The sequence below is a fragment of the Cyclopterus lumpus genome, chromosome 19 (assembly GCF_009769545.1).
Source record: "Cyclopterus lumpus isolate fCycLum1 chromosome 19, fCycLum1.pri, whole genome shotgun sequence".
In the NCBI taxonomy this organism is placed as follows: domain Eukaryota; kingdom Metazoa; phylum Chordata; class Actinopteri; order Perciformes; family Cyclopteridae; genus Cyclopterus; species Cyclopterus lumpus.
In genome coordinates, this window is record NC_046984.1 from 921,062 (window position 1) to 938,071 (window position 17,010).

The following is a 17,010-nucleotide window of genomic DNA, read 5'->3' on the forward strand; positions in this document are numbered from 1 at the left end:
GTTCGGGCATCTAGTCAGGATGCCTCTTGGACGCCTCCCATTAGAGGTTTTCCGGGCACGTCCAACTGGTAGGAGGCCCCGGGGAAGACCGAGGACACGCTGGAGGGATTATATCTCCCGGCTGGCCTTGGAACGCCTCGGGATCCCCCAGAATGAGATGGAAAGTGTTGCGGGTGAGAGGGAAGCCTGGGTCGGCCTGCTGAACCTGCTGCCACCGCGACCCGACCCCGGATAAGCGGGTGATAATGGATGGATGGATGGATGCTATATTTGGATGTATTGGACACCATAAGTAATATACAAGTGAAATATATGGTTTGGTACGTGAGAAAATTAAAATTGCCCAAATGCCCTATTCGCCTAATTTATCTGTAAGTCACACTTTGCAGAGAGACTGGTCCCATGTTGTGCTATGATCTCTGCTGTTTCTGTGCATCTTTCCAAGAGATTCAACTTTTGCTGTCTTTCATCTTTATTTACTCTTAACCAGTAACACATATAATAATATTTACACATCTGAACAAAATCACGGAGTTCCACAAGGTTCAGTGCTTGCACCAATTTGATTTGCCTTATATATGCTTCCTGTGGGCAATATTATCAGGAAACACTCCATAAACTTTCATTGTTTTGCAGATGATACTCAATTATATCTATCGATCAAACCAGAGTTTTTCCTGATCTGATTGAGGTCCTGGGACAGGGATGTCGTATGTGTACAGATTGTAATGCTCTCTGAGGCAAATTTGTAGTTTGTGATTTGGGGACATACAAAATAAACTGAATTGAATAAACTGAATTGATGTTAAGCAGATCACCACATCATTTAGCCTGTTAGGCTGATGGGAAGGTCATTAGTTTTTCTAGTATTTTGACCTGATGATGAAGAGTTTAGTAATCCCCAAAGTTATTACAATTCATCCTGAGGGGAACATAAATGTCTGAACCACATTTCACGTAAATCCATCAAGTAGTAAGACCAAAAAATGCTGACTTCATGGTGGCGGCACTATGAAAAGTCAGAGAATCCATTGATGTCTGTATAATCCTGCAAAATCAAGTGATCAGCAAATACATTAGCACGTATCCTACAGGATATATATGATTGGACAACGTCTTATTGGTATGCTTTCAAATGGTGGACAAACCAATACTGCAATCGCTAGTTAACAATAGATTTCACAATGGCCACAATTTAATTTTGTTGTGTCGGCCCTAATAGTAGTTTAGCTGGATGTTAGGTTCTTATGTTTTGCCGCCCCATTTTGTTATGCAACCTAATAACAACACTTGATTTTTTCACATACTGTGAAATCTATGACGTGAGTGTGCGTGTCTTTGACCTTTTGATGAGGTCTTCCAGTCCACTCCGGTTCTTCTCCATCTCTCCCAGACTCTCTTGTGTTGATCTGGTGTCACCCTCCAGCTTCCTCCTGCTCTTCTCCAAATCACCACGCTTACGGCGCTCCTGCTCCAGCTGGTACTCCAACTGAACGGACAACGTAACATGATGGACAATCCGCAAAATACAAGCATAAAGTAACATGTAACAGCTGCAAAAGGTTTAGTTGGAAGTAGGGTGTAAAATAGTTGATTTTATCCACTGACATGTTGTGCCAGTAATCTATCTCTTTTTTATTGGCGTTTTAGTACACTTGAGGAGTATTTTAACTGTTTGTGAATATGTATGAAATAACATGTATTCGATGTTTCCACAGATATGCCAAGGTGCTTGGCTGACTGGGTTGCAATTAAGTCCAATAACCTTAAATTAGACAGCTTGCATTCTTCTGTTGGATGCAAAGTTCAGATCAATACTTCTTTTAATTGACCTCTGTAATGGGCCCAGAATGTTGTTAGTTCTGCTAGTGGGTCACTTGGGCACTACCTTTTCACATTACAAAGACTGTAGGAACTTGATCCTTTGTTGATATAAACATATTGATTAGTGCATAAAGAAAATTATATTGAACATAGTATGAGAAATGTAGTCAGTACATATGAACTTACATCTTCAGCTTGCATCAGTAGCTTGGTTTTCTCTTTGGTCAGCAGGTTCACCTTCTCCTCTTCACTCTGCAGGTCCTCAATGGTCTGCTGATGGGGTGAAACAAGCTGTCTGAGCCTGGGCTGCACGTGTCCTTTAATCTCTGAGGCACCAAAGCGTTGCCTCACCTCCATCTGTCTGCCACATTGGTGCTCTGAATAATACTGGTTTGGTTGCAAAGTACATGTCAGAAGTGATCCCCAGTTTGATCTATTGGATCTGATATTTTCTCTCTGTCTTTCTATCAACTGGAAATAAAAGCTTTGAAACACCAGTGCCTGAACATACTAGAACAGATCTAATTATAAGTCAATTCATCTTTTTTTCACAAGCTTCCCTTTGTAGTCCAGACTAAATCCATAATCTAGAACATGTTCAACGAATACCAGGACGATAGGGAGGCCTGAGGTTAAATTGCTCCCACAGAATACGTAATGATGCAGACTGCTACTGTTGGTCAAAGCATCTGGGAGAAATCCTTTCTGCCATAGGGTATGATGAGGTTGTTGAGGGTTACGATTCATTTAGAGTGGAGAGTGTGTCTGATGGGTAGCACATTTATCACAAGTGCCACTTTTGGCAGGTCCACAGTCCATATGGTTCTTCTATTCTTCTAAACTGATGTTTCATTCTCAGTCAAGCAGCACATGAGGTATCTCTCCATGCTTCGATAAATGGGACGTGGCTATTGATTACACTAATAAACAAGCACAAATAAAACAGGACCTGCTGTCTAAGTACATAGCGCTATGTACAATGCGTATCATACATCTTAATTATAGCTGAATTTATGGTATATTGTAGTGGAGGAAGAAGAAAGTTCTTCTGGATTAAAAAATAAAATAATCTAAACACAGTAGTACTTAATAGCTGTTTCCAAACTTCAAGCCAATTGTGAAAGTCTTCATTGACGAATGTATTTTTTTCAGTTCACATTTCACTTACAATGGGGGGGGTTGGGGGGGGGGGGCACACAAAAAAAATCCCAGTTAGAAGCAAGACGCAAACTTGATAGAAATCTATACATGCATATTTTTAAGGCATTTGAGTGCCAGTGGTTGTCAGATCTGCTGGGCCACCACAGTCCCTGAAACTGGAATAAGACTGGATGAGCGTGGACTGAAACTGTTCATGGAACGTCATGACTCGAGACATCCAATGCAGGAAGTCAAAACCTTTTCACTGAAAAAGTGTGCATGCTGTGATATCTCAATTTTCATGTTACACATTGTGCAAAAAAAAAAGTTGTAATTATTGTACTTAAAGATATTGTACAATATGTGGAGTCTACTAGTGTATTAAACCATGTTTTTATCAGGCAACAACCTCCGAAGAGTTAAAAAGAAGTGTCTTAAAGCTGTATTCTCTCTATGACGATCAGCCATCATGTCAGATTGTATAGAAGTCTATGAGAAAATTACTGTACTTGTTACACCCAGACCTTCTGGGTAGCTCTGTGTTCACTGTCTGCTCTGTTGTCTTGTCTGTCACTCACCTTGTCTCTCGTTCCAGACTCCTCCCTCCTCGTGTGCCGCCCTCCTGTGTGATTGCAAGTCCCGCCCTCATTGTTTCCACCTGTGTCTTGTTCCCCTGTGTATTTAGTCTGTCAACTCCCTGTCCTGTGTCGGTTTGTCTTTTGATGTCGTTACAAGTAAAGCTTGCCCTTTTGAAACTACCTTGCCTCGTCTTGTGTCTGCTTATTGGGTCCTGCCTCCGTGGTACCAGTTCCTGATAGTACTTCTCTCTTGATTTATTCCCTCAGTAAACATTGTAAACATGACTTTATGGTCTCAATCTCTAGTTTCAAGTCTTCTTCAATACAGCATGATGTTCATTTAGTAAATGATGGTCATTTAGAGTCAAACAGACCATAAAACAGGGGATGCTTTAGGGCGGGGCTACACAGTGATTGACAGGTCTCTGCCAGAGGTGTGTACGGCACTCCTCCGTCATCCAAATATGTTCACTGGTTGCAGTAAAGCCAAGAAGTCAATGCTTTAACAACGGAAGTCCACAAATGGGTGACGAGATGATGACTGTGTCCACTTCTTATATACAGTCTACGTTTGTTTTACAGGTGGGTACTGGTATTTTGTATTGTGCATACTACACGTGTGTGTATGATTAAAACATTTTTTTGTATTCTTCTTAGAGATGTTCTATGAGGACAAAGTGCATCTTTGCAATAACAGATTTGTTAGACTTCAAAGACGTGACGAGTGTGTGGTGACTGTAAACTGACTGTAAACGTACCTTTGGTCTGAACTCCTCCATCCAGAACACTAATATCCTACCCTGAACCTGAACAACACTCAGTGTGCTCTCACCTGGCTGAGCTCCACCAGATGGTTCTTCTCCTGCTGGAGCTTCTGCACAGCCTCGTCCTTCTGAAAAAGCTCTTCCAACAGCCTGCTCACCTTACTGTCTGTTGACTGAATAGAGAGAACATTGGTCATCAAAAAAAAATCACTTTTAGAAATATATCCTTTCTGTGACTTCATAACTCATTAGACAATTGACATTCTGACTCACCAAACCAATCACAAAAAAGTAGCATGCTAAGTATAACGTGTCTTTTCATTTTCAAGATACTGTTCTAATCTCTGAAACCCTTCTTTCTGTAGTTATGAAAGAGTTCCTCTTGGGCAAGCAGACATGATGGCTTGTGAATATAGCGGTTTCCATCTGCAGGCTCTGACTATCGCCTTACATGACCAAAACAGACGTCAATTTCTTTTGCCTTTCTTCTATGGACATCAAAGCTTTATTTGCATGTGAAATCCTGGCTCTGGTAATGGACTGCAAATGTGAGCCAGCAGACTGGAGGATAGATATATTGTGGAATCGGTTTCAGAATTCATATCAGAACGGACAGATTAATGAATTCTGCTGTAAACTTCTGCTGCTTTGGATCAAACACATCATGTTCCATTTTAATGACTGTTATGACAGCATTCCGCAAATATTAGACACGGTCACGTAATTTCTTTTTAAAGCCCTGTGTTAACTCATAACACAGGTCTGGTCTTGTTGCATCCTCCGTGAAGGAGTGCTCTCACACTTCACAACGTGGGAGACCAATTAGCCAAGAAATTCTTCATGAAGCCAGAGGATCAAGTCCTTAAAGGTGCTCAATATGGAATTTAGAGCAGATCTATTGCTTCCACGCGGCTCTCAACATGCCAACAGCTGAGGCGGCGGCTAGCAGTCTAATAGCACACACAGTGTTTCCCTCAGGGAGGAACCAGGCACCATATGCTTCTGCGTGGACGCCGTGGGTCGGGATGACATGGGCGCTAACTGCCGAATGAGTACAGGGCAGAGCGGCGGCCATTAGCTGGCCGGTGGGGCACAACAATATATATATACATATATATACATATATACAGGACTGTCTCAGAAAATTAGAATATTGTGATAAAGTTCTTTATTTTCTGTAATGCAATTAAAAAAACTAAAATGTCATGCATTCTGGATTCATTACAAATCAACTGAAATATTGCAAGCCTTTTATTCTTTTAATATTGCTGATTATGGCTTACGACATACAAGAACCAAGCTGAGTGTTTTTCAAGGCTCAGGAAACCCTTGCAGGTGTTTCGAGTAAATTAGACGATTCAAGTGATTAGTTGAATACCCTACTAGTATACTTTTTCATGATATTCTAATATTTAGAGATAGGATATTTGAGTTTTCTTAAGCTGTAAGCCATAATCAGCAATATTAAAAGAATAAAAGGCTTGCAATATTTCAGTTGATTTGTAATGAATCCAGAATGCATGACATTTTTGTTTTTTTAATTGCATTACAGAAAATAAAGAACTTTATCACAATATTCTAATTTTCTGAGACAGTCCTGTATGTATATATATATATATATATTCACACTTCAAAAGGTTTGCTGCTATATTAATGTTCTGAGTCCCGTAAGTAGAACCTTTAAAGCCATGACCCAGCTCAAATTAATCAGTGTGATTTCTTACAGGTTGAATCTACTCCAGCCTGCTTCTCTTTATCACAGTCTGCAGTGAGTACAGTACATTATTGTGGCATTCCTGAGCAAAGATAGCATCTTAATCCTTTAAGACACCTCAATTACAAAGATAAAGGGGTTTGGTGAGGTGGGGTAACGGACATGTCAGAGCAGTCACTGCTTTTAGTGTCTCCACAGAAGAGACAGAGCTCACAGCAGGAGATGTGACATAGAAAAAGTCCTTCTTCAAGAGTTCAAGCTGGAATTATCAAACAAGAAGGCATTTAATTGTGACCTGAAAATAATAATACAGATATAGATCCAAGGGAACCCTAGTCTTTATGATACTTGAAAGGTACCTTCTGTAGTTTATTGGGCTGTAAAGGTTTATGTATTTGTGCCAAGCCAATCAATATTTATTAGATTGTGATTGTAAAGCATACTAGCTAGCTAGCACTGTCTGCAATCAACTCCTTGATCATAACAAAATATGGGAACCAATACTGGTGCTACCTAAATGACAGAAACAATGGAAAATATTTATTTGACATGCAGTTAGAAAAAAGTTTTTTTGTCCCATGTCCAATCTGCTAGCATGAAGGGGTGTGAAGGGGTGAATTTGACCTCTGCATTGACCCATCCTGAGCGTATAGGGTCTGTGGGCTGCTGTGAAGTGTCAGGGAGCAACTTGGGGTTCAGTGACTCGTGCAAGGACAAAAATTGATTGACAGGTAAAACGACCTCACAAAGTCTCTAGTCTGCAGACACAAACTTGTGCGAGTCAGTCACACTATGCTGAGCGCAATTGAAACGCTGCAGCTGGAAAAAAGCATGCCTTCACTTTTAACGCCTATTGTGGCCTGTTACCTTTTAAAATGAGGGGTTCATCACTAGTGGATTATATTCACTTTAGTCAAGGAAGATTCAAACCACACACATTTTGAGCACATAGTTGCACATGTAAAAGTACTTAAAACCCATAGAGGGAAAACCTTATTGTTTCAGTTAATGTTGTCCCAATTTGCTTCAATATGATGTGAAGGAAAACTTTGAGAATTTTGGACATTCACTTATTTGCTTCCTTGCCAGGAGTTGGATGAGAAGATTGATCTCGAATATCTCTATGCTAAATATGAAGCTACCGCCAGCAGCTGGCAGCTTAACACAAAGACTGGAAACGGGGGAAGCAGCTAGCTTGTCTCTTTGCATCTGTACAAATCAAACATCAGAGAAGCAAAGGTTTAGGACTTAAATAAAATGTATTTATTTTGATCACATGAAGTTCTACCTGTTTATCGTGCTCAGCCAGAGTCAGGGTGCTCTCCAGATTGTCCAGGTCTCTCCTGAGGCTGCTGCACTCCGCCTCCAGTCTTTCCCTGTGAAGGGTCAGCTGGGCTGAGCAGACCTCCTCTTCCTCCAGATGGCCTGACAGCTGCCGCTCCAGCTCGCGCCTGGCCTTATCCAGCTGGACGCAGCGCTGCTCGGATGCCTGGGCACTCTCCTGCTCCTGGAGGTACACAACCACAAAGAGAGTTAGAGCTACAGCTGTTGATGTCAGTGTTCATGTCAAACAGTATTTCACACATTAGTTTTTTTTTCTAATTATTTTATCTTTTTTTTTTTATCCATATATTTCAGATTTTGCTTCGTCAGGAATTCATTTGTAGTGGAGATATTATCATTTGTGATTCTTTATCCAGATGTCCTGTTGTATTTTGCACAACTTTCTGTGAATCTGTGGAGCCCACTTGTTAGCGTGGTACAAAATTATAGAGCTCCTGCTTATCTATGTTTATGTTGGATATCTATCACAAGCGTAGAAAATGTCCATCTTTAAACCCTTTTCTTTATGATTTACACATTATTGAGTAATTACCATTGATAACATATGAATATGTTGCTTGTCAGCTTTTTCAAAGCACTCAAGCGAAACAAAAACATAAATTTGATCCTAACATGACTGTAACCAACCTGTAAATATACTGTATTTTTAGTTGGTAGACACACCTAACAGTTAAAGGAAAGACAGTGAAAATGAGTAAAAGGCTGAGGGATCAAATATTCATTTCAAGGGATTAGCTGAATAAAAGCATCTGAAGCACTGAGAGACAATTTGTTAGAAAGAGGATCTTACCGCCACAAGGTGAAACTTACCCTCCCTCAAGTCATAAGATACCTTCCCTTTGTTCATTTGCAGTCGCCTTATAATATCCCAGCTGAAAAGGCAAAACAGTGACGTACAGTATGACTTGTAAGCAAGTTCTACCAAACACCAGATGACTTAGTCAACAGCCATCCATAACAGTGAAAAGACCTGATTGTGAGAACCTGCTCCGGTTACTTTCTTATGGACCAGTCATCATGGGCAAGGCATTTGGAGTGAGCTAATAGCATACCCAAATAACTGGGCATTTGAGAAATGATCAGACCACCACATTTACATCTGCATATATTTCCATAACAGTACTTGGTGAGAGCTCTTTCCCTGCTGTTTCTGAAACCGCCACATCATTTTCATCCTCGTGTCAAGTTATTTGCACCGTTATCACTTTCACCTGGTGATAACTGAGCAGTTGCTGGCAGGTATGACAAGAAGATGAATCACGTGCACACACATGTTAACTAAATTACACACTTACTGAAAGATAAAGTGGAGCAATGTATTCCTGAGCAGAGGCAGAAGTCTCTCTCCCTCTGTGTGTTATCAGAGCTTCTCCTTGCTTTGTTGACGGAGCCAGGCCGACAACGCATGCTTTTTCGTGCATGTGAGCGTGCCCCACTGGCTAGCTAATGGCCACCGCTCTGCACTGCTCTCAGACAACGATTACAGCTGACAATGCCGCCACGACCCACGGCTTCTTCGTGGAAGCGTAGCACCCCCCCTCAGGTCCCCCCTCATGTTGTGCTAGTTTTCAGCTCTTAGCAATGTGAGTGCATGGGGAATCAATAACATAATGATTTCCAGCATGATAATGTATGTCATTACAATAAATTTGTTGAAATATCCATTACTTTGAGGCACACCCAAATTATGATGCAGTTTGGTGCAGCAGAATGAGAGATTAGCCGAGCACAGACACAGACGTGCACACTCACTCACTCACGGATGCACACATGATCTTTCCGGTGGAGAAAATAACTAAATGAATGATGGCTGCATTTCATTTAGCTGATTGGGTCACACTATCATGACTTACAGTGTGTGTAGAAAAAGAACCATCGTTAAGTATTACCACCTCTGTTTTTCCGAAATCAAAACGCCTGCTGTAAAAAGACCAATTGAGCTTATTACTTTTGCTTCTGAGAAATATAAAATATGTAGATACTAGTCAGCAAGCGTTACCCACAGCTTCTAATCTGTGCTCCAGTGTGGTGCTATAGCTATCCCAATCAAGTTCTTCAGGTTCCGGTTCTGGTCCAGGATCTGCATGGTTTTCATCAGAGAGGGAGTGGCACCGCTGATGGAGCCTAGCAGACATCATTCCTCCTGACTGCTCACTCTGTGGCTTTGCAGACTTCACCTGTTTGGCAATGCAGCAAGTATTCACTGCTCTGGCGCACAGCTGTTCTGGTTGTTCCAGGTGGGTTTCAGGAGGAGGAAGTGAATGAATTAACTGATGGTGCTCCAGTCTGTATTCTCCCAGCAGATTATCTGTCTCACAACACATAAACTGCTCTGCTCACCTTTTTTTTTGTTGCCTTCCTTACTGTTGAGCATATTTGTATATATGGATAGCAAAGCCATGTTAAATAGCCTATGCAGTAACGTCACATGAGAACGTGTGTGCCTGCGTGCACTTGGATGCTGTTGTGCGCATGCGCAGAATAAACTGTGTGAATTCCCAGACCAACGAGACGATGGTTGTCTGTTGTTTTTCTCCCGTGAATGCTAGCTACTAGGAGCTACTAGCTAACCAATTTGGTGACTGCAAAACGATAGACTGCTGCAGGAATGTCTATCGCTACAGGTTATGGGCTCAGTCAATCAGGCCAAAGGTGGTTCAGACTTTTATTCGACGGTGATGAGAAAAGTTACGAGCTCTGGGAAACAAGGTTCCTCGCGCACATGGAGTTACGCCGCCTCAGAGAAGTTATCTCGGAAGACCCGGAGATAGCTGAGGGTCATGAAGCAGCTCTCGCGGAAGACGAGGAAAAGAACGGTGAGGCATATGCAGAACTAGTGCAATGTCTAGACAACAAGAGCTTGTCATTGGTAAAGAGGGACGTGAAACGTGATGGAAGAAAAGCACTGAATATTCTCCGCGAGCACTATGCGGGAAAAGACAAACCCCGCATTGTGAGTTTGTATTGTGAACTTTCCTCGCTCCATAAGGCTAGCAATGAAACGGTCACGGACTATATTATTCGAGCAGAGACTATATTCACGCCATTAAGAAGAGCAGAAGAGCATATGAGTGATGGGCTTCAGATGGCTATGGTAGTAAAAGGATTACCTGACTCATACAAGCCATTCATCGTGTACATCACTCAGACAAGTGACACTGTAACATTCGGCGAGTTTAAAACAAAACTGCGAAGTTACGAGAGTACTGAAAAATATGGGAAGAGTGACGTGAATGTTGAAGAAGACAACGTGATGAAGACTAGCGGGGCACCGTGGCCACGAGGAAGAGGAAAGAAAATGGACCTGGCTGATGTCGAGTGTTACACGTGCGGTAAAAAGGGACACATGGCCAGGGCATGTCCTGACGGTTACCAGGTGAGAAGAGGGGAACAAAAATGGGACACACCACACCGAGGAAGGGGACGCAGCCGAGGACGTGGCTGTGACCATGTGAAGAAAGCTGATGGAGAGACAGAGGCAGAGCATACATCTTTCTGTTTAAGGCTGAGTGACTGTCCTACACAAAGAAGAAACAAGAAGGATCTCATGGTCGACTGCGGCGCCACAACACACATGATCAACGACGCCACAAAGTTCAAAACAGTTGACAAGAGCTTCAGACCCGAGGACCACAGGATCGAGCTCGCTGACGGATCCAAGGTGAGTGGGATGGCGAAGATGAGGGGAGACACCGAAGTCTACTTGCTGGACAGCGAGGGACGACAGGTGAAAACGAGGCTCAAGCAAGCACTCTACATCCCATTGTTTCCACAAAACATATTTTCAGTCAAAGCAGCGACAGCCAACGGAGCTGAGGTCCGCTTCAAGGACGGTAATGACTTGCTGGTCCACAAGGATGGTACCATATTCAAAATGGATGTGTATGGTAGGCTGTATTACCTTAGCACTGCAGAGGATGAAAATGTTGATGAAGTGTATGGTTGTCATGACATTCAAACGTGCCATAAGATACTTGGTCATTGTCATTTTGATGATGTTGCAAAATTAGAAAAGGTGGTTGAAGGGATGTCTATAAAAGGGAAACATGACAAGTCCAACCAAAACTGTGAAATATGCACACAGGGTAAATTTACACAAAACAGAAACAGACAGGCAGACGCTAAAGCTACAACCGTACTAGAGCTAGTACACACAGACCTATGCGGTCCTATAGAACCCGCAGATAAGGATGGATACAGGTATGCAATAGCATTTACTGATGATTACAGTGGGATGATTTTTCCATACTTTATTAAAGCAAATAGTGACACGACAAAAGCTACAGAAAAATTCATAGCAGATGTAGCTCCATATGGAAAGATAAAGTGCATACGGTCTGATAACGGCACAGAGTTTACCGGGCAGGAGTTCCAGTCTTTACTGAGGAGTAACTTGATAAGGCATGAGAAGAGTGCACCCTACTCACCTCATCAGAATGGAACTGCCGAAAGAGGTTGGATAACCTTATTCGAGATGTCTCGATGCATGCTATTGGAGAGTAACCTCCCAAAGCAATTATGGACATATGCTGTACAGACAGCAGCTCAAATCCGCAACAGGTGCTACAGTAAGCGGCTAGAGCAGACACCTTACTGTGTTTTCACAGGAAAAACACCTAACCTATCCAACATTAATATATTTGGCTCTGAATGCTACGTCTATCAGCAGGATAAGAAAAAGCTGGATTCTAGATGCAAAAAGGGGATCCTTGTAGGCTATGACAAATATAGTCCAGCATATAACGTGTATTATCCCGAGACAGGAAAAGTCCTAAAACATAGGCTGGTGAAATTCCTCACCAAAGGTAGCGCAGAGGTAGACAGACTCAGACAGATTGTGACATGGGGGGAGACATTGAGTGTTATGGAGATACACCATCAAAGATAGTCAACCAGGGTCAGGGACAGCCTGAAGAGGCTGCTGAGGCAGGTCCGACCCAGACAGATAGTACTCAGGGAGAAGAGGGAGAAAAGAGATACCCTATAAGACAGAGAAAGGCTCCAGAATACTTAAAAGAGTACCAGTGTAAAGCTGAGTGTAATAATGACGAATGTGAAAATGTAGATTATTTCTACAGAGTGGCTTGTGATGTACCTAAAACACTTAAAGAGGCAATGGACTCTAAGAAGTCAAAAATGTGGGCTGACGCGATGAAAGAGGAAATGAACTCTTTGACAGAGAATAATATCTTGCTGTAGGCTAATACTAATATTAATGCCATTTGTTAAGTGTTGAAAAAGCTGGGCAGCAACAAGATGGTAAAAAGGGAACCATACAGATGTTTTATTTATTACTATTATAGATAAATATAATAAATATAAAACCAGTATTGTCGTATTGTATCATAAGTATCTGGTATCGGGATATTTATGGCAGGTATCGTATTGAAGTTATAAATTTGGTATCGTGACAACCCTATATACAATTCAGTTTATGAATCCTCGGAGGGACTACATCATGTCCTGGAAAGCGCCTTGCGACAAGGCACGAAGCAGGGTTCCGCCGGAACGCTGACACAGCGGCGCCAGCAAAAGGCGGCGAAGACTGCAGCACGGAGGCAACAGCGGTAACCGGTGTGGTCTGCGGCACGGAGGCGGCAGCTGGAACTGGTGTGTTCTGCGGCACGGAGACGGCAGCTGGAACCGGTGTGGTCTGCGGCACGGAGACGGCAGCTGGAACCTCACGCTGCCGCGGCCCAGAAGCGGCAGCTGGGTATATAAGAAGTTGACGTCATCGTAATGTTACCCATTGGTTTGAGGACCAATGCTTTGAAGCCTTGAGTTCTGCATTTTGAATGTCGCCAATTGTCTTTTTTTACGATTGAACGGAATTGACCATATTTGGACGAGGAGTGACGCACAGACGCCGTGTACAGCTCTGGTATGGTAGCGACCTGTCAATCCCAAGGTAGCCCCGTCCTAAAGCATACTCCAATGTATGGTCTATTTTACTCTGAATGGGACCATCATTTTACTTGACAGAACCAGAGATTGCCTCCTGGGCTGGACTGAGGGCTGGGGTTTAAGGAAACACTAGCGTGCATATGTTATGAGCCCATTGATGCAAAAGATTGCTGGAAATGTTGGTATTTCATCTCAATTCAATACTCAACAGTCAAACCTTTGTTGCTCATACACCACAGCAATTTTCCTAGGCATGAACAGGGAGCCCCCCTCCAATGCTATATCCCGTTATCTGTACAAAACCATACACTCAACTCCACCTGAGTAGATTTTGCTGCTAATGATACCAGATATACTCTCTGCCCTCGAGAATCTTCTGCCTGTATGCCAAAGAATACTCAACGTAGACTATAGCATGTCTCTAGGCTTGCCATGTTTATGTACCAGAGTACAGTTGGAAGTGCTAGTTGGCCAACACTGATTCTTAAAAAGTCAAATGAAAGTTACTGCTGCAGTTTGGTTGTTATTATACCGAGGCAACGCTTGAACTATGCTGCACTAGCACTAGTGACATTCCCCTTAACCTGATCTGTACTTTGTGTGCTAGCAAACAAAGACAGTGAACATGCTAAACATCAGAATGTTCAATTCAATTCAGTTTATTTTGTATAGCCTAATATCACAAATTACGAATTTGCCTCATAGGGCTTTACAATCTGTACACATACGACATCCCTGTTCCAGGACCTCACATCGAATCAGGAAAAACTCCCCAAAAATAACCTTTCACAGGGAAAAAAGGGAAGAAACAGGAGAGCAACAGAGCAGGATCCCTCTCCCCGGATGGACAGATGCAATAGATGGCATGTGTACAGAATGAACAGCATTACAAAGTTACATAAACACATTACATGAATATGACACCTCCAGGTCCAATGGACCCTATGAGAGGTGAAGTCACAACGACTCCGGGGAGGAAGCAGAGTTAATAAAGTGCAATGTAGAGATGTAAATTCATCCATAAGGAGAGAGAGAAGATGAGATAGGTGCTCAGTGTATCCTAAAACATCCCCCAGCAGCCTATAAGCCTATAGCAGCATATCAAGGAGCTGGACCAGGGCAAACCTGATTCAGCCCTAACTATAGGCACAGGAAAGTCTTAAGTCTATTCTTGAATGAGGTGACTGTGTCTGCATCCCGGACTGAAAGTGGAAGCTGGTTCCATAAAAGAGGAGCTTGATAACTGAAGGCTCTTGCTCCCATCCTACTTTTTAGGACTCTAGGAACCACAAGTAGCCCTGCATTTAGTGAGCGCAGCTCTCTAGTGAGGCAATATGGTACTACAAGCTCCTTAAGATATGGAGGTGCATCACCAATCAAGGCTTTGTAGGTGAGGAGAAGAATTTTAAATGTGATTCTTGATTTTACAGGGAGCCAATGCAGAGCAGCTAATACAGGAGTCATGTGATCTCTTTTCTTAGTTTTTGTGAATACACGAGCTGCAGCATTCTGGATCAACTGGAGGGACTTAAGAGACTTATTAGAGCAGCCTGATGATAAGGAGTTGCAGTAATCTAGTCTGGAAGTAACAAACGCGTGAACCAGCTTTTCTGCATCTTTTTGAGACAAGATGTGTCTGATTTTTGAAATGTTACGTAGATGAAAAAATGCAATCCTTGAGATTTGCTTAACGTGGGAGTTAAAGGACAAGTCTCGGTCTTGACTTGGGGGAAGAAGGGTACACCCTCAACCTTAACTCTATAGAGACTGTGTCTGTCCCACGGCCACTTCAATTAATTAAATCAGAAGAGGAGTCATACAAAATAACCTCATAAAGGTTAACAACACTACTGCAACAGTGCAACAAAACAGGATCATTAAATGTGGACTCCTAAATATTAGATCTCTGTCATTTAAAACTGTATTAGTAAATGATTTAATATCAGACAATCATATTGATTTATTGTGTCTTACTGAAACCTGGCTGAGCAATGAAGAATATGTCAGCCTAAATGAATCAACTCCTCCAAGTCATATTAATACTCACATTCCTTGAGGCACCGGCCGAGTAGCAGGTGGAGTAGCAGCCATCTTTGACTCAAGCCTATTAATAAATCCTAAACCTAAATTAAACTACAACTCATTTGAAAGCCTTGTTCTTAGTCTTTCACATCCAACCTGGAAAACATTACAGCCAATCCTATTTGTTATACTGTACCAGCCACCAGGTCCATATTCAGAATTTATAACTGAATTTTCAGTTTCTATCAAGTTTAGTCCTTAAAACTGATAAGGTTATTATTGTAGGAGATTTTAATATTCAAGCGGATGTTGATAATGACAGCTGTAGTGAACCCGTTGCCTGTCAACAAGTGGTCACTTTGGTTGCTTCAGGTTTGGTCTTGACGCATGCAATAAGTAGATGCCATGCCCAGTTTTGAGTTTGAAATGTTATTTATTTGTAATGTTGTAGGTCTTTTCAACAGAAACCAAAATTGTTGGACTCAATTGGCTTCTGTCAGAGTAAAGAAACCAACTCACTGCTTTGGCCACACCCTCGACCTTGTTCTTGCATATGGCATTGGCATTGAGTATTTGGAGGTCTTCCATCAGAACCCTCTTCTGTCAGACCATTACTTCATAACTTTTGAGTTTATACTCCCGGAGTGTACACCGTTAGTCAAAAGTCACCAGATGTCTAACTGACAGTGCTGTAGCTAAATTTAAAGAAGCGATTCCTTCTGCATTTGATTCAATACCATGTCTCAATGTGACAGAGGACTCCTGTGCTAACTTTAGTCCGTCCCAAATTGATCATATTGTTGATAGTGCTACAGGCTCACTGAGAATGACACTAGACTCGATAGCCCCACTGAAGAAAAGGACAGTGAGGCAAAGGAGGTTTGCTCCCTGGTATAACCCTCAGACCCAAAAACTAAAGCAAACTTCACGAAAGCTCGAAAGCATATGGCGTTCCACCAATCTGGAAGAATCACGCTTAGTTTGGCGAGATAGCCTTAAAACATATAAAAAGGCTCTCCGTAATGCCAGAGCAGCCTATTACTCATCAGTAATAGAGAAAAATAAGAACAACCCCAGGTTTCTCTTTAGCACTGTAGCCAGGCTGACAGAGAGTCACAGCTCTGTGGAGCTGTGTATTCCAATAGACCTCAGTAGTAATGACTTCATAAACTTCTTCAATGAAAAGATTGTAACTATTAGAGGCAAGATTAATGATCTCTTTCCCTCAAACACTGCCCATCTGCGTTGCCTCGGAAACGGCTGTATGCCCTGGTGTATATTTGGATAGCTTTTCTCCCATTAACCTAGACCAATTGTCCTCAACGGTTTCTACTTCTAAACCGTCTACCTGTCTCTTAGACCCCATCCCAACGAGGCTGCTTAAAGACGTGTTGCCTTTAATTGGCACCTCTCTGCTGGATATTGTTAATGTGTCTTTGCTAACAGGCCATGTACCACATCCCTTCAAAGTAGCTGTAATTAAACCTCTCCTGAAAAAGCCCACTCTTAATCCAGAGGTGTTGAATAGTTTATTTGAGGAGTTTCAGTCAGGATTTAGAAAACACCACAGCACAGAGACCGCACTGATGAAAATTACAAATTACCTCCTAATTGCATCAGATAGGGGACTCATCTCTGTACTGGTCTTGTTAGACCTTAGTGCTGCGTTCGACACCATTGACCATGACATCCTACTACAGAGATTGGATCAGTCAATTGG

General features: G+C 42.2%; 1 protein-coding gene across 1 annotated transcript in view; it reads left to right on the top strand.

Moving 5' to 3' along the window:
• The first annotated feature begins 10,911 nt into the window (after window positions 1-10,911).
• The window catches only part of LOC117749062 (piggyBac transposable element-derived protein 4-like), a 37,363-nt gene continuing 31,264 nt past the window's right edge, over window positions 10,912-17,010 (top strand). The window contains 2 exon segments of the mRNA XM_034559266.1: window positions 10,912-11,224; window positions 12,861-13,077. Coding sequence (XP_034415157.1) covers window positions 10,912-11,224; window positions 12,861-13,077 — 530 coding nt within the window.